Here is a 26,617-nt window from a genome sequence, read left to right on the forward strand (position 1 = left end):
TACACATGTACCGTTGTGGCCAAAAGTATTGACACCCCTGCAATTCTGTCAGATAATACTCAGTTTCTTCCTGAAAATGATTGCAGTCACAAATTCTTTGGTATTATTATCTTCATTTAATTTGTCTTAAATGAAAAAACACAAAAGAGAATGAAGCAAAAAGCAAAACATTGATCATTTCACACAAAACTCCAAAAATGGGCTAGACAAAAGTATTGGCACCCTCAGCCTAATACTTGGTTGCACAACCTTTAGCCAAAATAACCAACTGCTTCTGGTAACCATCAATGAGTTTCTTACAATGCTCTGCTGGAATTTTAGACCATTCTTCTTTGGCAAACTCCTCCAGGTCCCTGCCATTTTTAGATCTCTCCACAGGTGTTCTATAGGATTCAGGTCTGGACTCATTGCTGGCCACCTTAGAAGTCTCCAGTGCTTTCACTCAAACCATTTTCTAGTGCTTTTTGAAGTGTGTTTTGGGTCATTATCCTGCTGGAAGACCCATGACCTCTGAGGGAGACCCAGCTTTCTCACACTGGGCCCTACATTATGCTGCAAAATTTGTTGGTAGTCTTCAGACTTCATAAGCCATGCACATCGTCAAGCAGTCCAGTGCCAGAGGCAGCAAAGCAACCCCAAAACATCAGGGAACCTCCACCATGTTTGACTGGAGGGACCGTGTTCTTTTCTTTGAATGCCTCTTCTTTTTCTCCTGTAAACTATATGTTGATGCCTTTGCCCAAAAAGCTCTACTTTTGTCTCATCTGACCAGAGAACATTCTTCCAAAACATTTTAGGCTTTTACAGGTAAGTTTTGGAAAACTCAAGCCTGGCTTTTTTATGTCTCGGGGTAAGAAGTGGGGTCTTCCTGGTTCTCCTACCATACAGTCCCTTTTCATTCAGATGCCGACGGATAGTACGGGTTGACAATGTTGTACCCTCGGACTGCAGGGCAGCTTGAACTTGTTTGGATGTTAGTCGAGGTTCTTTATCCAACATCCGCACAATCTTGCGTTGAAATCTCTTGTCAATTTTTCTTTTCCGTCCACATCTAGGGAGGTTAGCCACAGTGCCATGGGCTTTAAACTTCTTGATGACACTGCGCACGGTAGACACAGGAACATTCAGGTCTTTGGAGATGGACTTGTAGCCTTGAGATTGCTCATGCTTCCTCACATTTTGGTTTCTCAAGTCCTCAGACAGTTCTTTGGTCTTCTTTCTTTTCTCCATGCTCAATGTGGTACACACAAGGACACAGGACAGAGATGGGGTCAACTTTAATCCGTGTCAACTGGCTGCAGGTGTTATTTAGTTATTGCCAACACCTGTTAGGTGCCACATGTAAGTTATAGGTGCTGTTAATTAAACAAATTAGAGAAGCATCACATGATTTTTTGAACAGTGCCAATACTTTTGTCCACCCCCTTTTTTATGTTTGGTGTGGAATTATATCCAATTTGGCTTTAGGACAATTCTTTTTGTGTTTTTTCATTTAAGACAAATTAAATGAAGATAATAACAAAGAATTTGTGTTTGCAATCATTTTCAGGAAGAAACTGAGTATTATCTGACAGAATTGCTCTGGTGTCAATACTTTTGGCCACAACTGTATCACGTGCAGCACATTGATATTTACTAATGTTTATGTATTGTTGCTGTATTGTTTATGTACTGTAATGTGATAAATTTAAGGTGTGTTATGTATCGAAGTAGGGATAGAATAGAAGGTAGCATAGAGAAATAGTGGGGTTAGATTAGTGGGGCACATTAGAGATAGGGAATAGGCATATTAGCTTAGGAATAGACAGCACAGGAGTTTTCTATTGGGGAGGAGTTATGGTGCAGTGCAGAGCATTGAGGGTTTAGTGAGGCACTTCCTGGTTTAGATCAGAGAAAATGCAGCAGTCAATAGTGATAGTCTGGCAGCCTTAGGGATAAAGCTGCTATGGCAGGAAGGGGCCCCAGGCCTGGCTAAGGAACATGCTAGCGGTCAACCTTCAGCAATAACCCACCCCTAAGCCCAGGATTAGGTGCAGCTGAGATGGCAAGTCTTCTACCTTCTACTACTGAGTCCAGATGAGGGAATGGGAGGAAGCTGGTGGACCTAGAGGCACGGGTGTTGCAGATGAGACGGAGATTGTCAAGGAGAGAGATAAAGATGGCAGGAAGAGCTAGAGATTGCCTGGTGGGATAGGGATTGTGCAGGGGCCAGAGCTGATCAAAAGGAAGAACAGAGATTGTCAGGGAAAGCCTCAGGATTGACACTTCAAAGGAATTGAATGGCATCAGTGACGAAAACCCTGTGCTTAAGTTGAGCATGAACAAGGAACCCGGAGTGGTTTGTGGAATCTGTGGATCTGAAGCCGGAGCGACAGAGACCGCGGGGACTTCAGCAACTGATGTGAGTGTTCTGCTGCGCACGCTGCACATGCAGCAGAAGGGACATTGTATTTCATCTGCCGGGTGCCAGGGTGTGGGAACACTACAGCCTGTTGTCACAACTACCACCCTGGCTGCCTTACACTATTTCAGAGCCTGTAATATATACATTTTCTTTATAAAGTGCCAGTTACATTTTAATACTACAAAAGCAATTGAATATATAGAATTACATGCTAATTTACAATTTGCTGCATCTGGACATCATTCTGTATTATAGTATGTTTTTTTAAGAAAGGCTACATCTATAAGAGCATGATATAGTGGAACTTCTCCAAAATACCACCTATTGGAAGGGACCACCCATGAGCCTGAAATGATTTGTCTTTGACTGATTTCCGATTTCCTTAAAAGGGTTTGTCCGGTCCAAGTCGATAAGTCTGCAGTCACTCTGTGTGACTGCAGACTTATGAATCCCCCCAGTGCTCGCACTGTGCACTGCGGAGATTCGCCGGTTTCAGACACGGGAGCGGAGGGCATGTATGAGTTATACATACTCCCAGTCAGTGGGCGTGACCTCGCTCCTTACATTTGCATAGAGCAAGGCTGTACCCTGTAGTCGGCCACATCTACTGGCTGATGGCATCACTAGACAAGGTGCTGCCTCGCTCAATACAAGTATATGGAGCGTGGCCGCACTCACTGGCTGGGGGTATGTATAATGCATACATATCCTCGAGTCCTGGGTCTGAACCTGGCGAATACCTGCGATTTGGACCTGACAACCTGTTTAAATCTAAGAATTGTCTAATCTCAGTGAAATACACCTCTACAAGCCTATATTTCACCTCAAATTAGATTGAGTGCACACTCCATCTATGCTCACTGTGAGGTGCATGCGCTCTGCAGGCATGTGTCCATCAGTTGTCATAGTCAAGATGGATGCCAAGGCAGGTATCCACCATAGGCACTCATTTTATAAAAACGTATATTTCATAGTATACGTTTCTTTGCAGTGGCCCTCTGTATAATAGGGTTCAGTAAAACCAACAGTATGCTGATGCATATTGGCCAGGGAGGAAGGAAAATACTTTTGACTTCTGTCTGGTGAATGGGGGCACATGGCAAAATTATAATACGTGTTTGTACAAGATACTGAAGTATACTGTAGTCTTTTTGAACAAGCGCTGTGTGTACATAGTCTTAGGTGGTCACCAGCTTGCTTTGTATTTGTTTATACACTTCTTTCGATTAAAGTGAATCTGTCATGTTAGTCAAGTAGTCATATGAACGAGCAAGAAGAGCCAAATAGATTGATACACAGTATATAGGTTAGTGAAGAAGAATCTAGTATAACTTACCGTATATTTTAATAATGGAAACACATGCTCATTCCATGTTTTTTGGAAGTGCATTTGAACAGCAAGGTGGATTGCTGTTAAAGGTAACTAGAGAAAGAAAAAAAAAATCTATAAATCTTCAGCATAGCGAGTGTGAGCGAGCTGAGTGTGGCCTGAGCGTAAGTGTGGACGGCGGTAAGTGTGACTTGTGATTCAGTGACTTTGGATTCAGGGAGTTTCCAAGGGAGGAATTACTGAATTGCTGTCTGTTTCTTATTAATACTTTGTATTTATTTTTTATTTTTTTTATTTAACTTTTCTGTCTGGTGCAATCCCCATTAGGAAATGTGCTCCACTCTTGTTAATGCCATCCAGTGCACATCTTGCCACATGTATGCAGTCCTTGAGCAGCCGATCGAGGGTGCATACTGCTGTGCGAGATGTGAGCACGTTGTGCATTTGGAAACCCAGATTCTGACTCTAAATGTGCAGCTGGCAACACTGAGATCCATAGACAATATGGAGAGGAGTCTTCTGCTCACAGAGCAGACGCTCAATGGGACAGATGAGGGGGGGATAGTGGGATGGAGCTGCAGGATGGTGAAGTAGCAAGCTGGGTGACAGTTAGGAAGCGGGGTAGAGGGAAGAGTGCTAGGGAGGCTAGTCCTGATCTGGAACACCCCAATAAGTTTGCTAAGTTGGCAGATGAGGGGGGTGCCAGTACAGGGGTAGCACTGCTGCAGCCAGGCATGTCCTCTGAAAGCCGGAGGAGTGACTGCTCCAGTAAGGAGGGAAATAGGAGAGCAGGGCAGGCCAGACAGGTGCTGGTAGTGGGAGACTCAATTATTAGGGGAACAGATAGGGCAATCTGTCACAAAGGCAGGGATCGTCGAATGGTGTGCTGCCTACCTGGCGCTCGAGTCCGACACATCGCTGATCGGGTGGACAGATTATTGGGAGGGGCTGGTGAGGACCCAGCGGTCATGGTGCACATTGGCACAAATGATAAAGTTAGAGGTAGGTGGAAGGTCCTTAAAGATGATTTCAGGGATTTAGGCCGCAAGCTGAAAGCAAGGACCTCCAACGTGGTATTTTCCGAAATACTGCCTGTACCACGTGCCACGCCAGAGAGGCAACGGGAGAGTAGGGAGGTTAATAAGTGGCTCAAGAATTGGTGTAGGAAGGAGGGGCTTGGGTTTCTGCAGAACTGGGCCGACTTCTTAGTTGGCTACAGGCTCTACGCTAGGGACGGGCTGCACCTCAATGGGGAAGGTGCAGCTGTGCTGGGAGAGAAAATGACTAGAAGGTTGGAGGAGTGTTTAAACTAGGAATTGGGGGGGAGGGTATTCAATTTATAGGAGGGGAAGATAGTGCAGATAGAGACCTGGGCACAAATAAGGAAGATGGGGGTGGCGGTGGCATGGGGGGTGGGGTTAGAACAGTTAATAATTTAAGAAAGAATAGAGGTACAGAGAGGAACATCAAGTGCATGTATACTAATGCCAGAAGCCTCGCCAACAAAATGGACGAATTAGAACTAATGTTGTTGGAGCATAATTATGACATGGTGGGGATATCTGAAACGTGGCTGGATGAAAGCCATGACTGGGCTGTTAACTTGCAGGGCTATAGCCTGTTCAGAAATGACCGTACAGATAAGCGAGGGGGAGGGGTGTGTCTATGTAAAATCGTCCTTAAAACCCATCCTGCGTGATAATATAGGTGAATTTAATGAAAATGTAGAATCCCTGTGGGTGGAGATAAGGGGAGGGGGAAAAAATAATAAATTACTGATAGGGGTTTGTTATAAATCTCCAAAAATAATGGAAGCAATGGAGAATATCCTCGTAAAGCAAATAGATGAAGCTGTGACTCAAGGAGAAGTCATTATTATGGGGGACTTCAACTACCCTGAAATAGATTGGGGAACAGAAACCTGCAGTTCCAGCAAAGGTAATCGGTTTTTGACAACTATGAGAGACAATTACCTTTCACAACTGGTTCAGGACCCAACAAGAAGGGGGGCACTGCTAGACCTAATATTAACCAACAGGCCAGACCGAATATCAAACATAAGAGTTGGGGGTCACTTGGGAAATAGCGATCACAAAATAATAAGTTTTCATGTATCCTTTAATAAGATTTGTAGTAGAGGGGTTACAAGGACACTAAACTTCAGGAGGGCAAATTTCCAACGGATGAGAGAGGATCTTGGTGCAATTAACTGGGACGATATACTGAGACATAAAAATACACAAAGAAAATGGGAGACGTTTATTAGCATCCTGGATAGGACCTGTGCACAGTATATATCGTATGGGAATAAACATACTAGAAACAGGAGGAAACCAATATGGCTAAATAGAGCTGTAAGGGGCGCAATAAGTGACAAAAAGAAAGCATTTAGAGAATTAAAGGAAGTAGGTAGTGAGGAGGCATTAAATAAGTACAAAAATTAAATAAATTCTGTAAAAAGCAAATCAAGGCAGCAAAGATTGAGACAGAGAGACTCATTGCCAGAGAGAGTAAAAATAATCCTAATATATTCTTTAACTACATAAATAGTAAGAAACTAAAAAATGATAGTGTTGGCCCCCTTAAAATTAGTCTGGGTGAAATGGTGGATGAGGATGAGGAAAAAGCCAATATGCTAAATGACTTTTTTTCATCAGTATTTACACAAGAAAATCCCATGGCAGACAAAATGACTAGTGATAAAAATTCCCAATTAAATGTCACCGGCTTAACCCAGCAGGAAGTGCGACGGCGTCTAAAAATCACTAAAATTGACAAATCTCCGGGCCCGGATGGGATACACCCTCGAGTACTGCAGGAATTAAGTACAGTCATTGATAGACCATTATTTTTAATCTTTAGAGACTCCATAATAACAGGGTCTGTACAACAGGACTGGCGTATAGCAAATGTGGTGCCAATATTCAAAAAGGGGACAAAAACTGAACTCGGAAATTATCGGCCAGTAAGCTTAACCTCTACTGTGGGTAAAATCCTGGAGGGAATTCTAAGGGATGCTATACTGGAGTATCTGAACAGGAATAACCTCATGACCCAGTATCAGCACGGGTTTACTAGGGACCATTCATGTCAGACTAATTTGATCAGTTTCTATGAAGAGGTAAGTTCCGGATTGGACCAAGGGAACCCAGTGGATGTAATGTATATGGACTTTTCAAAAGCTTTTGATACGGTGCCACACAAAAGGTTGATACATAAAATGAGAATAATGGGGATAGGGGAAAATATGTGCAAGTCGGTTGAGAGCTGGCTCAGGGATAGGAAACAAAGGGTGGTTATTAATGGAGCACACTCGGACTGGGTAGCGGTTAGCAGTGGGGTACCACATGGGTCAGTATTGGGCCCTCTTCTTTTTAACATATTTATTAATGACGTTGGAGGGGGCATTCAGAGTAGAATTTCAATATTTGCAGATGACACTAAACTCTGCAGGGTAATTAATACAGAGGAGGACAATTTTATATTACAGGATGATTTATGTAAACTAGAAGCTTGGGCTGATAAATGGCAAATGAGCTTTAATGGGGATAAATGTAAGGTCATGCACTTGGGTAGAAGTAATAAGATGTATAATTATGGGCTTAATTCTAAAACTCTGGGCAAAACCGTCAATGAAAAAGACCTGGGTGTATGGGTGGATGACAAACTCATATTCAGTGGCCAGTGTCAGGCAGCTGCTACAAAGGCAAATAAAATAATGGGATGCATTAAAAGAGGCATAGATGCTCATGAGTAGAACATAATTTTACCTCTATACAAGTCACTAGTTCGACCACACTTAGAATACTGTGCACAGTTCTGGTCTCCGGTGTATAAGAAAGACATAGCTGAACTAGAGCGGGTGCAGAGAAGAGCGACCAAGGTTATTAGAGGACTGGGGGGTCTGCAATACCAAGATAGGTTATTACACTTGGGGCTATTTAGTTTGGAAAAACGAAGACTAAGGGGTGATCTTATGATAATGTATAAATATATGAGGGGACAGTACAAAGACCTTTCTGATGATCTTTTTAATCATAGACCTGAAACAGGGACAAGGGGGCATCCTCTGCGTTTGGAGGAAAAGAGGTTTAAGCATAATAACAGACGAGGATTCTTTACTGTAAGAGCAGTGAGACTATGGAACTCTCTGCCATATGATGTTGTAATGAGTGACTCATTACTTAAATTTAAGAGGGGACTGGATACCTTTCTGGAAAAGTATAATGTTACAGGGTATATACACTAGATTCCTTGATAGGGCGTTGATCCAGGGAACTAGTCTGATTGCTGTATGTGGAGTCGGGAAGGAATTTTTTTCCCCAATGTGGAGCTTACTCTTTGCCACATGGGTTTTTTTGCCTTCCTCTGGATCAACATGTTAGGGCATGTTAGGTTAGGCTATGGGTTGAACTAGATGGACTTATAGTCTTCCTTCAACCTTAATAACTATGTAACTATGTAACTATGTTAATAATCAAGGGCGGTCCTACCAGTGATAGCTTTCTATATATGCATACAGGGAAGGCTGTCTGTCACAGACAGGGACTATCACTGGATTTTTGAGTCATAAATGAGCATAATTTTAAAGGGATAAGGCTAAGGGATATGACACCATGATTAAGGCTAGATGCTGAAACACGTTGGTTTTTACATATGTGTGGACTATCTGGTATTGTTATCTACACTGGATACATCTTTTAGTGGATTCGATTAAAAGTTAAGTTTGTATCTGACAAGTGGAGTCATACATCATTGGAAACAATCCCCTATTCTTCTTTGCTAAGAGATATTTTACTGATTTCTGTTGTTCTGACCATTGGGAACCCTGGGCAATTCCAAACATGGAGCTATGAACTCCCAGAACTGGGTTTTACAGAGCATCATTTTAAATGGAGCTGAGGTTGAGCAGATCCTGATTCATGGATCTAGAACTCTGCTGTTTTGGGGATTGCTGGAGATGTCAGTGTTTGGACCTTCATTAGGAGTACTGAACAGTTATAATACATTCCATATAAATCAATAAATTTAAATGTAATGCATATTCAATGCTAAGACATCATTATTATCACGCAACATGGCCTGTATCATATCTATGGGGGTCTGACACCACGGGCCAGTCGGCTGGTGAGTGCAACCTCCACAACATTGTTTACCATTCACAGCTCCTTACACTTTCTAATGGCTATTCATGGTACCTGTATCTCACTGCTGCTCCATCCTATTAAAGTGAATGAGACAGTTTGTAATGGATGTGTTTAGTAATACAGCTCAGAGATGTGCCTGGCAAACAATGAAAAAGATGTGGTGCTCGCTTGATTATCATACCTCTCTCAATCAGCCTGTAATAAGGCAAAGACACCAGTCTGAAAGTTTCAAAAACCCCTTTAAAAATGTAAAAAAAAGTCTTTGCAGACAGTTTGGATTTTTTGTTTGTGGCTCCTATGCAAACATGTGTGTTTCCATGGTAACAGACTACAAGCAAACTCTGTAGTCTGATTCTGTAGTCATTCTTCTTTCCACCTTAATAACATACATTTGAAAGATTAACAAAAAGTAAGAACAGGTGGAAGGAAGTAACACATGACTACATCATCAGATTACGTAGAGTCTGCTTACTGTCTGTAACCCCAGAGACACATTACTCTGCATGAGAGCTGATAATACAAACTGTTAGGGTATTTTTTATCACTTTGTAAATTTGTTTCTTAGCTCTAAATGTATTAGACCAATAAAAATAAATTTGGTCCTCAAACCTTTACTGAGAGATCGATATCGATCAATACAAAATTCTGATAGGTGCTTCATAAAAGCCAGCAGACTACGAATTATAAAAAACTTTTGAATTACAGGAAAGTTCTTCAACCTCAACGAAAGTTCTTACACTGCAACCTTGTGCATGTCTGTGGTCATAGAGCTCCTCAGAGGCTTCTTCCATTCCTACTGTTTGACAGCAGATGTTTCATTATTCCTGTTATAACATTGGTTTATAGCTATGTCTAAATACATGGAATATATCTAATCCATGGCACAAATATTTATATAGACTACTCTTTTCTCCTTGATCAGACGAGAAGACAAGCTGCGGGTCCCTAATGGTTGGCTTTGTCATTTGGCTCCTGAAATAATACGGCAGCTGTCTCCTGACACGGAGGAGGATAAACTTCCATTCTCAAAGCTCTCTGATGTATTTGCACTTGGGTAAGTAAATTAATGAAATATTTTCAGTGTAGTGGGAGAATGCTTTATAGAAAATATACTCATTCCAAGAAATTTTACTTTACATAGGACCTTAGTAGTTTAGATGAGCATATCATTTTTCTATCATGAATAGGAAGATAATGGAGCTCTTTTGATTAAATGAGTTCCTGGCACAATTAGTAACGTGAAAAGGAAATCTTAATAATAATAAAAAATTATTCTTCCTGAACCTAATTTGAAATATTTTTATCTGTTCATTCTAAAAAATATTATAAAATAAAGTCAATGGAATTTTTTTTTTTTTTGCAAAAACTGTACAAATATTTTCAAAAGCTTTAAACTCAAGATATATTAATACTATATTATATATCCACAGAACTATTTGGTATGAGTTGCATGCTCGAGAGTGGCCATTCAAAAGCCAACCTGCAGAGGCCATCATATGGCAAGTGGGAACAGGCATGAAGCCAAATCTTAGCCAAATTGGAATGGGAAAAGAAATATCGGTAAGTAAAACAATTAACAAGATGCTTTCAACCTCCTGTAAATATTTTCTATGACTTGTTCTGTAGATAGATAACTATATTCTATTTTTGGCCCTATTCACTTTTTGTTTTGTCCTTTTTGTACTTATAGGGGTATTCCCATCTCTTATCCCAACATGTAGTAGATGTAATAATAAAAATATTATTCCTCTACTTAGAAATATAGTATAGTTTTTCTGATTATAGCTACAGTGGGGAGAATAAGTATTGATACACTGCCAATTTAGCAAGTTTTCCCACCTACAAAAAATAGAGAGGTCTGTAATTTTTATCATAGGTACACTTCAACTGTGACAGACAGCATCTAAAAATAAAAAAACAGAAAATCATATTAAATCAATTTTACATAATTAATTTAGCATTTTATTCTTTTATTGCATGAAAAAAAGTATTTGAATTAATAGAAAAACAGAACCTAATTTTTCGTACAGAAACTTTGTTTGCAATTACAGAGGTCAGATGTTTCCTGTAGTTCTTGACCAAGTTTGCACACACTGCAGCAAGGATTTTGGCCCACTCCTCCATACAGATCTTCTCCAGATCTTTCAGGTTTCCTCCAAAGATTTTCTATTGGGTTCAGGTCTGGAGACTGGCTAAGTCTTTCCTGGTTCTTGAAATGCTTCTTACAGAACCACTAATAAGTTGCCCTGGCTGACAGTATCGAATCAAAATCGCCAGTGTATCAAATATTTATTTTCTCCACTGTATGTAACTTACCCCATGTGCAGGACATTGCAGTAGCTTACCTATCCATGGTTACGACTACTAACAACTAACTGTTACTATATGAGTGAGCCTATTCATGGATACCTAACATACTGCAATGTCCGGTACATAGGGTAATCGGCATAGTTATAATCAGAAGAACTATACTGCATTTCTTATTTGGTATTTGCTAATATTTTTATTGTTATTATTTCACCTCCTACATATCGAGTTAGTATCTTGAAGATGGAAATACCCCTTTAACACCTTCCCAACCTTAAGACGTATCCGTACGTCCTGATTGTGAAAGACTTTCCGACCTTGGATGTTTGGATAAATCATGGTAATTTTGTACGCACAGAAGCTGTACACGTGATCACCGCCGGGTGTTCAGCCAATCTGACAGCTGACACCCAGCTCTCACAGTCAGGAGTGGAGCCCGCACCGCTCCGGGCAGTTTACCCCCCTATATATCAGCTTCTCAACTGAGATGTCATTGCGAGGGGCCGATCATTGCCATGGTGACCTATTGTTGTCATGATGACATCTGGGTCACCAAGGCTAGCAATCTTGTTGTTAGACCATGCGTAGAGCATTGTCTAACAAGCTTGTTTCAGTGTAGCAATGACAGTTTATAAAGCATCGCCGCGTCCATTACGACCTGACCTGCCAAATTGACTCTCTAGTTAATTCCTTCAGTGAACACAGTAAGAAAATCGAGCTCCATAAGCAAAAAATAAAAAATGCATTGCTCTCAAAATAAAGCAATGCAAAAATAATTGTTTTCATAAAATAGTTTTTATTGTGTAAAAGCGCCAAAACAAAAGAAATAATATAAATGTGGTATTGCTGTAATCATACTAACCCAAAGAATAAATATGCCTTAACAATTTTACCACACGTGGAACAGCAGTAAAAGACCAACAAAAAAAACCAATTCCTGAATTGCTGGTTTTTGTTCATTCTGCCTCCCAAAAATCATAATAGAAGGCGATCAAAAAATTTTATGTGCCCAAAAATTGTACCAATAAAAACATCAACTCGTCTCGCAAGAAAGCAAAGCATCACATGACTTTGTCGGCCAAAATATGGAAAAATTATAGTTCTCAAAATATGGCAATGCAATTTTTTTGCAAAACACAGCGTCTTACAGTGTGTGACAACAGCCAAACATAAAAAGCCGATATAAATCTGATATCGCTGTAATCACACCGACCTGAAGAATAGTCATCTAATCGCTTATACTGCACAAGGAACGACGTAAAAAACAAATAAAACCTATTTTTGACCTGCTGTTGATTTGTTCATTCGGCCTCCTAAAGTTCTCTGTCTCTGCTCACATTTATCCTGCCCTCTATCGCTGAACGTTTACACCAGGTTTCCCGTGTAAATCTCTGAAATACGTGATTCAGATGGAACTCCCAATGTAAGTTTCCCTATAGTGAAGCAGATGGAGTCACTTAGGTGTTGTCTGACCTATGATCTGGCAGTGTCTATCTTTTTAGGTGTGCATAAAAGTTTTGTGCACCTATGAAAAGTAGGATACTGCTGAACAGAGACTAGACAGAGTCCAGAATAACTCTGTTGCCACATTATAGTGAATGGATTCCTCGGAGGTTTCCTCTGAATCACGTCATTCAGAAATTTAGATGAAAACCCAGATGTAAAAGTGCTCAGTGTAGAGCGCCGGATAAATGTGTTCCCAAACGTTATGTAAAATGTTTCCAATAAAATCTTCAACTCAATCCAAAAAATACCCCACTCAGGTCTGTCATATGTTAACAGAAGTATTGGGGGTTTCCACGATGCTGGTAGTACATTGCTCTGGAAAAGCAAAATGGCTTCCCACCCCCCAAAAGACATCTAGCAAATTCTGCACTCCCAAATCCAAATGCCCCTCTTCCTGCTTAACCCCACATTTTGCATCCACATGTTTGGCATTTCTTTAGCAATGAGAGTACTAGCTGGGCATACTGTACTTGGCACTACAACATACTGGGCACTACAATGTACGGCACTACAATAGCAGATTTGCAATTTTTTATTGGCATGCTTAGGACAAATTGCACAACAAACTGAGAGGTCCATATTTTCCTAATAGCCCTTAGAAAAATAAAAAATTGGAGCTAAAACAACATTTTAGTGGTAAAAATGTAATTATTCTTTCTTCACCGCCCAATGAAATATAGTTCTGTGAGGCACATGTGGTGTCAACATGCTCACTGCAGACCAAGATGAATTGAGAGGTGTAGTTTGTAAAATGATGTCACTTATGCGGGGTTTCTTCTTTTCTGGCACCTCAGGGGCTCTGCCAATGTGACATGGCACCCTCAAACCATTCCAACAAAATCTGAACTCCAATATGGCACTTGTTATCTTCTGAGCTTTGCAATATGCTTTAAAAGTAGTGTTCGACAACATATTGGGTATAGGTGCACACAGGAGAAATTGCACAGCATATTGCATGGTCCATTTTGTTCCTGTTACCCTTGTGAAAATTGAAAATTTGGGGCAAAACTAACATTTTTACGGGAAAAATTAATTTTTTTCATTTTCACGTTATAAATGTTAGGTGTCGAGTTCCCGCCGCTGCACAGGGGGAATCTCGAACCATGTCCTTTTCAGTCTCCCATTCTTCCCCAGCCGCAGAGGAGCCTGCTCATCAGAGACGTTGGTCCCAGTGCCGTCTTCAAACTGATGCTGAGCGTCTGGTTACTACTGCCGTCCCAGGTTCAGCTATTGTAAGCAGCATTTATCAGCGGCGAACAGACGCTCCAGGGACTAAGTCCTGCTTTTTTTCAACTGAGCATGCCCACGGGACAACCTCTTATTGGAGGTCGGGGGTCACATGCTCAGGACCTGAAGCAGCCCTGATTGGACCACGGGGAAGGTTCCGGAAGGACGTGGCTATAAAAGGTTTTCATGGCCACTCGGCCATGTGCTAGTATAAATCTAAAATCGTGTATGTGTGGATGTGTGTATGCAATCTGATTAAAGCTCCTAATTGATCCCCTTCCCTAGCGCTGTTGACTGAGTGTGGGTGATTGGAGCTAATTAGTGCCAGATTGTGCCATCCAGCACAAGGCACGACAGTACAGCGTCTATAGCAGCGTCCGTCAGAGCGGCACCGTGCGCAAATAGTGCACTTTCCTGGCCCAAGCATAGGGTGGTTAGTGGCGTCTGCAAGAGCGGTAAATCATTCATTTAGTTTCTGTCGCTAGTGGGTCTGGAGGGACTCTAACCTTGTGTCCTTGGGGCAAGGTCCCATGACCAAAACACTAGCGTTCAATCTGTGGTATTGCGGTCCTGTGATGCAACATAGTTTGTCTCCTACATACCGGGTGAAGTTAACCCGCGTGTGTTCACGTTATACTGTCATATACTGTCCATCATTACTAAGCAGCAGGAGTCATGCCTTTAGGGGTCTAGTTTTCAAAGTGACATCACTTGGGGGGTTTCACTGTTTAGGCATATTAGGTGCTTTCCAAACCCAACATTGCATCCGCTAACGATTCCAGACAATTTTGCGTTCAAAAAGTCAAATGACGCTCCTTCCCTTCTGAGTCCTACCATTTGTTCAAAAGAGTAGTTTTCCCCTACAAATGTGTTATCAGGGTACTCAGGAGAAATTGCACAACAAACTGCATGGTGCAATTTCTTCTGTTACCCCTGTGAACATAAAAAGTTGGATCTAAAATAAAATTTTTGTGGGAAAAATTAGATTTATTTTAAATTTTCACAGCTTTATGTTGCAAACTTCTGTTAAGCACCTGGGGGTTTAAGGTGCTCAACACACATCCTGATGCATGTCTTTTGGGGGTCTAGTTTCCAAAATGAGATAACTTGTGTTTTTTTTTACTGTTTAAGCACATCAGGGGCTCTCCAAACTCACCATGGCATCCACTCTTGATTCTAGCCATTTTTGCATTCAAAAAGTGAAACGGTGTTCCTTCCTTTACGAGCTCTGCCATGTGTCCAAAGAGTAGTTTTCCCCCACATATGGTATATTGGCGTATTCAGGAGAAATTGCACAGCAAATTTTGGTGTCCATTTCTCTTGTTATCATTTTGAAAATAAAAAATTTGTGGCTAAAGTAAAATTTTTGTGAAAAAAATCCTTTAATATTGCATTAATTCCTGTGAAGCCCCTAAAGGGTTAATGAACTTGTTGAATGTGATTTGAGGACTTTGAGGGGTGCAGTTTTTAGAATGGTGTTACTTTTGTCAGATAGGCCCCCCAAAGTCACTTTAAATGTGATGTGTGGTACGTAAAAAAAATAGTTTTGTAAATTTTGATGGAAAAAAATTAGAAATTCTAGATTTTAACCCTTCTAACTTCCAAACAAAAATAAATGATGTTTCAGAATGATGCAGATGGAAATTAGACATGTGGTAAATGTTATTTCTTAACTATTTTATGTGGCAAAACTCTCTGCTTTAAGGCATAAGAATTAAAATGTGAAAATTGCGAAATTGTCTCCAAATTTCCAATATTTTCACAAATAAACGCAAGTCATATGAAATAAATTTTATCATTATCCTGAAGTACAATATGTCATGAAAAACGCTCTAAAATGATTGGGATCCATTGAGAAGCGTTCCAGAGTTATTACCCTATAAAATGACACTGGTCAAAATTGTAAAATTTGGCCTGATCATGACGGTGAAAAGTGGCTTGAGGAGTGAAGGGGTTAAAAAATGTTATTTATCCTCTTAATATATTGCAGTTGTCTTATTATATAGCACTATGTACCTACAATTGCTCAATTTGACTTTCTACCCACCTAATTCTTCTGTTTTACATTAGGTCTATGACATCACGTGATTAAAAATTGACTAGCTGAATCCTTCAAAGGCTGGTTTCACATTGTGTCCGCAGCGTTTTGGATGCATACATCCGCATGCGTCATGTATTCCTATCTTTAACATTAGGGATGCAGGTGCCTGCAATAGGTTGCGTTTTGCCACGTTTGACGACGCATGTGCCGATTCTTTGTCTGCGGAGTGACGTGGTAAACGCCACATGTAGTAATTTTAGAGGCGTCAATTTGCCACCTCGAAATGTATGCGGTTGTTAGCGAAAGGAATGCATCGAAAAAACGCATTACAGTCTATGTGAATGCATGCGTTCACAAGCACATGCGTTTGTTTGTGTTTTTGAACGCATGCGTTTTACCACAGGAAAACCTGTCTAGACACTGATTAGCCACCCCCCACATACAAACTGGTAAAAGGAGGGAGTGGGCATTTGCAGGTCACTACTCAGCAGACTGGGAGCAAGAGAACAAGCTCTGAAGCTGTGAGGAAACTACACTCTGAACTACACTCTGAACAATGTGAGTATCAAAGCCAATGTCTTTATTTTCTTTTTTCTGTCTCTATATGTCCTAATAATTTCTGTATTTTTTTTCTTGCTGCATGCATCAGAATGTCTTATTCTGAGGAGCAACATCTTGGCCCTGCACAAGGTGGAAATGAAATCTACACGTGACATATTTTTTTTTCTTTTAATTTTCAGAGGTGTTCTTCAACTGCGGCAGAGGCCGAGCAGGAGCAGCGTGGACACGGTCGTGTGGCAAGGCAACGTGTGAGTATGCCTGACTGATTGTCCTCTGTTTAATGTATCCTGACTTTGCTATTCTTTACTGTTCATTTCTTTACTTTGCTCTTTCTTTACCTTTTTCTTCTTGACTCCTTTTTTTTCTTGACTTTGAGTATTCTTGCCTGTTTTCGGTCCCTGTTGTTTTCTTTCTTTTCCTTATGTTAATGTCTCAAACATTAATGTATTTATTTATTTTCTAGGTTCCAGAATGGGATGAGGACCTCTTTGACAACGATATCCTCATCTCCCTGGTCCATGAGCGAGTCTCCTTGTGGGACAACCGGGTTCCGCAGCACTCGGACAACGTGACGATCCGGCGGCTATGGAATGAGGTGGCCCAAGCGATGTGGGATGGCTGGGACAACGCCCTGACTCGGGTCCACAATGCATTTCGTTAGTATTGCAATGCGGTGTGATGCAGCAGTGACCTTGGCCGGGATCACACAACTGTGTAGAAACTCCTGAGAGTTTCTCTCATCACACACAGTTGTGTGATCATGGTCAAAAGTGCATTGTCTAACCATAATTTTTATTTTTCAACAGTGCTCAAAGTCAAAACCCGTTGGCGTTCGATGAATTGGAAATGGATTGCTTCAACAAAGACATTTGTCAAGAGAGCCGTGTTCCTAAGGGTTCTGGAGCAAAGATCCGAAAATATAAATATCACCGCATCCTGACATTTTTGAGACCGGTCCTTGCCCAGAGAACGTAAGTATTTTTTGTGGTGTATTGGGTTGTGTTGTATTGCCTAATCTGTATTTTTCTATTCCACAGGATTTGGCGCTTTTACTATTGTAAATGTAAAACCTACATATATTTCGCGCTGTGCATATATTCTATCCTTAGTAGAAACGAGGCTGCCTATAACCCATAAGATATACTAGCTATTTAATAATAAAATTAGCACACAACAATAAATACAATCAGTCTTTCAGTGCAATGGCTGCACACATATTAAAAGATATATATAAAAATGCATTAGTTCAGGTACGCAAATAGATGAATAGTTCAATGTCATTAGAATGTATAGTGTCGGCAAAAAGCCTCATTACCCAATGATGACAGTCTTCCAATCAAGGGTTACGTTCCTGGTGAAAATCCAGATGGAGTCCGAAGTAAGGAAAAGAGGAAGGAAAAAATGTGTGTCTCTTCAGGAGTGTACTCTCGGCCGGTGACATACACCCCCTAAGCGTCCTCACTAGTGGTGCGCAACAAGGACTGATGCATGCTGAAAACCTGTGGTGCTGCAGACGCCAGACAGGACCTAGCGTGACGTAAAAAGTCACATGACCACCCGAGGTAGGGAGCGCTGTGTGGACCAGTTCCTACGCGTTTCGAAGATCGCGGTCTTCTTCGTCAGGGGTACTGTTGCCTTTGCGCCAACCCCTCCATATAATTTACTATTGTAAATGTTTGGTGCTAATGTTTCTTTTTGTTTGTTTTTTTTTCACAGCACATGGAGCAGCACTCTTGACCCTGGTTCTGGAATTGGTCCTTCATCAAACAGCCATGGACCCATCCCAGCCATCCAGCAGACTGCAGCAAGTGGGCCTGCAACACAGACTGGAGACCAGAAAGCTGGTCCATCAGGTGTCCCCCTGTCCCAGTCCTTTACCTCTTTTTTGGGGGGGCTCTTCCCGGTAGCGTCAGAGGGTTTCGGAAGGGTCACTCATGCCCGAGTTTTTGCACTTAAGCTCGGTCTTTCGTGATGGACTCAAGGCAATGGGTGACCGACTGGATAGTGCCATAAACCATATGAATACATTTATCCAGGATGTCACCAGAAGCCTTGACCAAGTGAAAGCTGACCTCCAGAGGCCAGCACATAATTTTTTGAATCAAATAGAGAAGGGCATGTCGGAACACCTTACTCCTGATCTCCAGCTTAGTGTCATGCAGGGCTGCAATGCTCCTTACGTGCAGGCTATGCAGCAGAGTCGGTATTTTCAGCAGCCAGTGGTGGCATTTCCACCTGTGCCAACACTGTCACTCTTGACCTCAATGCTGAGCTCTGCTGCATACCACTGCACGGCCACCACCATTCCATGCTCTGCCGGACACCACTACAGTGCCACCACCATGCCGAGTGCTATTGGACAGCCCACCACCACCACCATGCCAACTGCTGCTCCTGCTTGGACATCCTCCACTGCAACCACCATGCAGCAGCAGGACTCTGGCATGGCCTTCCGCACCACTATGCATCAGCAGGACCCTGGCATTGCCTTCCACACCACCATGCAGCAGCAGCCGGACCCTGGCACGGCCTTCCCCACCACCCCCATGCAGCAGCAGGACCCTGGCAATGCCTTCCGCACCACCATGCAGCAGCAGCCGGACCCTGGCACGGCCTTCCCCACCACCACAACCATCCAGAAGCAGGACCCTGGCATGGCCTTTCGCACCACCATGCAGCAGCAGCCGGACCCTGGCACGCCCTTCCCCACCACCACAGCGCCGATCCCAAAAAGGATTAAAAAATAAAAAGAAGCGGACTATCTGTATTCCTCCCCCCTCACCTCCCAATGTGTCTGTGATGTCAGGTTTTTTTCACCCTTCCAGTGTGTCTCTGCCTTCTCCTCATGCGTCTAGCGCCATCCCCGAACTCCCAGACCCCACTACTTTAATTGCCCCTTCTCCTGCAACCCCTGCAACAGTTAGCCGGGCCTCACAGCTACACACCCCCCAGTTCCGTCACTCTACCCCAAGCAGGCGCAGTTAATTTGTTTTGTTTTGTTTTGTTTTTTTTCCCCAATACTGTTTGGTTGTTTGTGTATTTTGCCACCAGCAACACACACCGTGTGCCAAATAAACAAACTGCGCCGTACACATTGTTTTTTTGCCACCTAATAGCTCCAGTAGTAATTAAGTACAACACTGCAGCTTTGTGTGTTTGGTATGGAGCTATGAGTTGTCAAAAAATAATATTACGTTTATTTTCTCCATAATCTCTTCAGTCTGCTTAATCTGTGTCGCAGACTGAAGAGACAATGGCGGTAATACAAAGCAGAACTATACTCAACAGGTCATGTGTCGAAAAACTCATTAGTTATGACACCTGAACTGGTGAGTAGAGAACTGCCTTGTATAACCACGATTTTCTCTTCAGTCTACGTAATCTATTTCACACAAACTGAAGAGACAATGGAGGTCATACAAGGCATATCTATACTCACCTGGACAGGTGTCAGAAATAGTGAATTCATGAGGCTGGCTTTTGTGCTCATGAAGTCATTATTTCTCACACATGACTTGGTGAGTATAGATCTGCTTTGTATTATACCTCCATCGTCTCTTCTGTCTGCGTCCAATAGATACAGCAGAACAGAATCAGGATGTAATGACGTCAACTACATTACCACTAGCAACCTAAGTGGTTTTTAGAGGAAATACATATGAGACTCGGTACAGATATCAAAACACGTTGTTTATTAACAAAAAATATTAGTAACATTTAAAACATAACTGGTACAGACCCAAACCCAACAGCACATTTTACCCAATATTATCTTGTCATGCAATGTCAGAAACAAAATAGGCAGCAAATTGGTCCCGCATGTGGCCAACTTCAACAGTTGACCGTAGCGGGTGATGCTGGTAATCTGGCAATGGGTTTGCAACTGGTTCATCCAGTTCAATGTTGGGTTGCTCTTTAGCCATTATGTAATTGTGGAGAACCACACAGGCTTTGACTACCTCATCGACTGTCTCCATTTTTAGATTAATGGCTGTCCCAAGAATGCACCATTTTGAGACAAGAATCCCAAAGGTGCACTCCACTGTTCTTCGAGCCCTGGTCAGTCTGTAGTTATAAATCTTTTTAGTGTGGTTTAAGTCCCGACTGTAATATGGCTTCAGTAGATTTTCACACATCTGAAAGGCCTCATCCACAACCATAACAAATGGCATCGGTGGGCCTTGAGTGTTGGGGAGAGGTTGTGGCAGGGGAAAATTAAAATTTTTGCCATACACACGTCGGACCATATCCGAGTTCTTGAAAGTCTGGGAGTCATTGCCACGGCCAAAAGGTCCAATGTCCATGGCGATAAAGCGACAGTCCGCATCTGCTATTGCCATGAGCACTACAGAAAAATATTTTTTGTAGTTCAAGTACTCAGATCCAGTTCTGGCGGGTTTGATATTGCCTATGTGCTTTCCAGCCACCGCTCCCAAACAGTTGGGGAAATCACACACACTCCAGAATTTTTTGGCAATTTCCATCCACATGTCCACGGTGGGTAGGGGGATAAATTCTTCCCGGAGAACGTTCCACAAAGCAAGTGTCCGCAACTATTCCAGATAAGGTGGAAATTCCAAGCCGGTACTGAAAGTGGAGCAATGATAAGCTCTCTCCGGTAGCCAGGAATCTGAAATAAAATGTAAAAAAAAATTACAAACAATTATATTTATGGTGGTATTTAGCTAAAGGCAAAAATGAAAATATAAATAATACATGGCAGACCAACAATAATTATGACTGGCATTTGTTTAGAATTATTACGTACCTTAATGTGACCAGGAGACGTTCCCCTGCAGGAATCACTCGACGGAGCTGGCTGTCCTGTCTCCGGATGGCTCCTTGGACACGACCAAGCAAATCCCGAAAAGATTCTTGAGTAGTGTTGAGCGATACCTTCCGATATTGGGAAATATCGGATCGGATTGGATCGGACCGATACCCCAAAAATATCAGATATCGCCGATTCCGATACCGGAATCCAATGCAAGTCAATAGGACACAAATATCGGAATGAAAATAAACCCTTTCTTTCCTTGCACATCCAGTTCAGGAGGGGGGAAGAGTGTGGGCAGTGCATGGGCGGAGACTGTGCATGTCTGTGTGTGCGGGCGGGGTCTGTACGGGCCTCTCGGGGGTCTGTGCGGGCCTGCCGGGGGTCTGTATGGGCCTCTCGGGAGTCTGTGCGGGCCTACCGGGGGTCTGTGCGGACCTCTCGGGGGTCTTTGTGTCTGTGTGCAGGTATCGTCCGATGGGACTACAAGTCCCATCGGGCTATGCCTGCTTCATTGACAGTGATTGACACATTAGCCAATGATGGGACAGTAGTAGTCCCATCATCCGGCTAATGTGTTGAATGTAAAAAAACAACACAAACATACATATTACATACAACATGCTACATACATACATACATACATACAACATACTATACGTATACTACATACATACTACATACATACTTACAACATACTACATACATACTACATACAACATACTACATACATATAACATACATACAACATACCACATACATACAACATACATACAACATACTACATACATACAACATACCACATAGATACAACATACATACTACATACATACAACATACATACCACATACAACATACTACATACATACTACATGCATACATACAACATACTATATACATCAGGGGTGTCAAACTGCATTCCTCGAGGGCCGCAAACCATGCGTGTTTTCAAGATTTCCTTAGCATTGCACAAGGTGCTGTAATCATTATGTATGTAGGTGATTAAATTATCACCTGTGCAGTACAAGGAAATCCTGAAAACATGACCTGTTTGCAGCCCTCGAGGAATGCAGTTTGACACCCCTGATATACATAAAACATACAAACATACATACAACATACCACATACATACAACATATATACAACATACTACATACATACAACATACATACTATATGCATACAACATACATACTACATACATACTACATACAATACATTCATACATTAGATACAATACATACATATAGACATACAGTACATATAACATAGAGTACATACTCACCATCACTTGTTACTTTGTTCCCCGAAGCCAGTGTCATCTGTACAAAATATTAAAATAACAAACAAACAATATACTCCCTGATCCACAGAAATCCACGAGTGTCCCATGACGATCTCCCATGGAGAACAGCTGCATCAGCTGATGCGACCGCTCTCTAGGGGCTCCCTCCAGGAATTCAATGATGGGACGTATCCTTCCGCACTGTATTCCTCCGCCATTGTAAAAAATAGTCCCTAGCCTCACTTTTGGCATTGCTGTGTGAGATAGTTCCCACACAGCAATTGCCATAAAGTGAGACCAGTGAACTACAGTAACCTCTCAGTGATCACTGCAGAAGCCATTGCCTTTTGACAGTGTGTCACTGGAGGTCCTATAGAGCAGTGACATAACCAGATGTCACTGTCTATAGGGGAGATCGTCGTGGGACACTCGTTATTAATTGGACTGCGTCGGACAGGGAGTATACGTTTTATTATTTTATGCTTTTTGCAGGCGCTGAAGTATGGTAAGTTTGGTGAAATTAAGAATAATAAAATACATTTTTCTGGCTGTGTCTTTATTTTGTTTTTAACTCTTTCACTACTCTAGGATTAATAATGGATAGGTGTCTTATTGACGCCTCTCCATTATTAACCGGGCTTTATGTCACCTTACAATAGAGAGGTGACATTAACCCCCTCATTACCCCATATCCAACTGCTACTCGGGAGTGGGAAGAGAGGGGCTAAGTGCCGGAATTGGCAGATCTTACAGATGCGCCATTTCTGGGGCGGCTGCAGGCTGGTATTTGTAGCCGGGGGGGGCCAATATCCATGGCCTCTCTCTATGCTTTGAATATCAGCCCGCAGCTGTCTGCGTAGCCTTTCTGGCTATAAAATATAGGGGGATCCCACATAATTTTTTTGGGGGGTCCCCATATTTTAATAGCCAGTAAAGGCTACGGAGACAGCTGCGGGGTGATATTCATAGCCAGGGAGGGGCCATGGGTATTAACACATATGACGTGGGTCCCTCTATATTTTATAGCCAGAAAGGCTACGCAGACAGTTGCGGGCAGATTTTCATAGCCTAGAGAGGGGCCATGGATATTGGCCCCCCCGGCTACAAATACCAGCCTGGAGCCGCCCCAGAAATGGAGCATCCGTAAGATGCACCAATTCCGGCACTTAGCCCCTCTCTTCCCACTCCCGAGTAGCGGTGGGATATGGGGTAATAAGGGGTTAATGTCACCTTGCTATTGTAAGGTGACATTAAGCCGGGTTAATGATGGAGAGGCGTCAATAAGACTCCAATCCATTATTAATCCAATAGTAGTGAAAGAGTTAAAAAAAAATAAAGACACAGCCAGGACAAAGTATTTTATTATTCTTAATTTCACCATACTTACCATACTTCAGCACCTGTAAAAAACGTAAAATAATAAACCGTATACTCCCTGTCTGAAGCAGTCGAATTAATAACGAGTGTCCCATGATGATCTCCCCAATAGAACAGTGACATCGGGTGATGTCACTGCTCTATAGGACCTCCAGTGACACACCGACAGGAGACTATGGCTCCTGCAGTGCATCACTGAGAGGTTACTTTAGTTCATTGGTCTCACTTTATGGCAATTGGTGCGTGGGAACTTTCTCACACAGCAATGCCAAAAGTGAGACTAGGGACTATTTTTTACAGTGGCGGAAGAGTACAGCACGGAAGGATACCTTCCTCCTGTCATTGTATTCCTGGAGCCCCTAGAGAGCAGTCGCATCAGCTGATGCTGCTCTCCATGGGAGATCGTCGTGGGACACTCGTGGATCAGGGAGTATATTGTTTGTTTGTTATTTTAATATTTTTTTACAGATGACACTGGCTTCGGGGAACCAAGTGACAAGTGATGGTGAGTATGTACTCTATGTTATATGTAATGTATGTATGTATTGTATGTAATATGTAAGTAGTATATTGTACGTATGTTTGTGGTTTTTTGTTTGTTTTTCAATTCAACACATTAGCCGGATGATGGGACTACTACTGTCCCATCTTTGGCTAATGTGTCAATCACTGTCATTGTAGCAGGTATAGCCCGATGGGACTTGTTGTCCCATCGGACGATGCCTGCACACAAACACAAAGATCCTCGAGAGGACCGTACAGACCCCCGGCAGGCCCGCACACACAGACACGCAGTCTCCGCCCACACTCCATTATAGTGCATCATGACATAATTTCAGCAGCCAATCACAGCCATGCCATTAGTTAATGTTAGGTGTCGAGTTCCCGCCTCTGCACAGGGGGAATCTCGAACCATCTCCACTGCGGTCTCCCATGCTTCTCCAGTCGTAGTGGAGTCTGCTCAGCGGAGACGTCGGTCCCAGGATCTTGCTCAGTCTCACTCTGTTCATAGGGTTACTGCTGCTTTTCCAGCTTCTGCCATTGAAGCCAGTGCTGGGCAGCAGCAAGCAGATACTTTTGGGACTAAGTCCTGCTTTTCCCCTTCTGAGCATGCCCAGGGCAAGATCTCCCGTTGGAGATCGAGGGTCACATGCTCAGATACTGCAGCAGATCCCATTGGTCCTCCAGGAAGGTACTGAAGGTGCACAACTTCTGTGGCAGCCTCCCATTGGTTCTTCTGGGAAGGTCCTGTACATGCTGCAGCTATAAAAGGTTTGCATGACCGCACGGCCATGCGCTAGTGTAAACATGTGTCTCGCCATATAGTCCGTCATTACTTGGCAGCAGGTTCCATCTCTGCACGGTGGACCCCGGGCTGAGAACGAACCTTACTCTATCTTTCTTATTATTTGGTGCATTCCGCTAGCCCTAACATTACACTAGCGCCAGGGTCTGGCTAGTAATGACGGACAAACAGCAATCCTTGCAGTACATCCAGCAGCTGGAGGGTAGGTTGGTGGCTCTCGAGCGCACAACTTCAGCTGTGGATGTAAACGCAGTTGCTGTTCAGACTGCTAGCGTGGCTGCAGCTACCTTGTCCACTGCCACCCCTGTACCGACTCTCGCCTCACGCTGCCAGAAAGATTATCTGGTGATAGTAAGTCTTGTAGGGGTTTCGTCAGTCAGTGCTCTATACATCTCGAGCTTCTGGCCTCTCGTTTCCCTACAGAGCGGACTAAGGTGGGGTCTATTGTGTTTCTCCTGTCGGACAGGGCGTTGGAGTGGGCTATGCCGCTGTGGGTAGCGTGGCGATCATGTGGTGCAGAGTGCCTCGTTGTTCCTGAGCACTCTGAAACAGGTCTTTTTAGGACCTCGTGTCACCCATGATATGGCGCTCGAACTGTTGGCATTGACTCAGGGCTCGTCCTTGGTCAGCCATTTTGCCGTCCACTTCCTCACCCTAGCATCTGAGCTGGAGTGGTCGGATAAAGCCATTATTCCGATATTCTGGAGGAGGCTGGCTGACCACGTGAAGGACGCCCTGGCCACTAGGGAGATTCCTGCCACACTGGAGGAGTTAATAGTAGTGTCCACTCGTATTGACCTCCGTTTTCACGAGCGGAGGTTAGAGCGAGCCCAGTGTAGGCAGAGGTTTCGGCTGGCTATCACCTTTGCCAAACCTTTGGAATCTCCAGTCCAGGCCCCTGAGTCACATGAAGCCATGGTAGTATCACGAGCGGGAACTAAGTCCCGGACCGCTCATGCACTCCAGGTTTGTCATGTTTGCCAGCAGTCAGGACATCTTGCCATGAGATGTCCCCAGCAGTCGAGGAAACGTCAGCATCTAGTGGTAGTAGGTGGAGGTACACTAGACACGGCGACATTTGCCTCCAAATTGTCCTTTAAGGGGACAATTACAATAGGCTCATTCACTCACTCAGTAGAGCTCTGTGTGGATTCTGGGGCAGAGGGCAATTTTATGTCTTCTGCCTTCGCCCAACGTCACGCAATACCCCTGGTAATGCTAGCTTAACCAGTAACTGTACGAGTGGTGAATGGGTCAACACTGCCCTCACATATAACACACCAGACCATCCCTTTCACTCTGTCCTTGTCGCCATCCCATCAGGAGATTATATCTCTGCTCATCATTCCTGA

General features: G+C 42.9%; 1 protein-coding gene across 1 annotated transcript in view; it reads left to right on the forward strand.

Moving 5' to 3' along the window:
* KSR2 (kinase suppressor of ras 2) overlaps positions 1-26,617 on the forward strand; it is an 869,756-nt gene that overhangs the window by 825,216 nt on the left and 17,923 nt on the right. Inside the window, exons 17-18 of the mRNA XM_069754628.1 lie at positions 9,804-9,935; positions 10,312-10,441. Coding sequence (XP_069610729.1) covers positions 9,804-9,935; positions 10,312-10,441 — 262 coding nt within the window. The remainder of the gene's footprint in view (positions 1-9,803; positions 9,936-10,311; positions 10,442-26,617) is intronic.

This window comes from Ranitomeya imitator, chromosome 1 (assembly GCF_032444005.1).
Source record: "Ranitomeya imitator isolate aRanImi1 chromosome 1, aRanImi1.pri, whole genome shotgun sequence".
In the NCBI taxonomy this organism is placed as follows: Eukaryota; Metazoa; Chordata; class Amphibia; order Anura; family Dendrobatidae; genus Ranitomeya; species Ranitomeya imitator.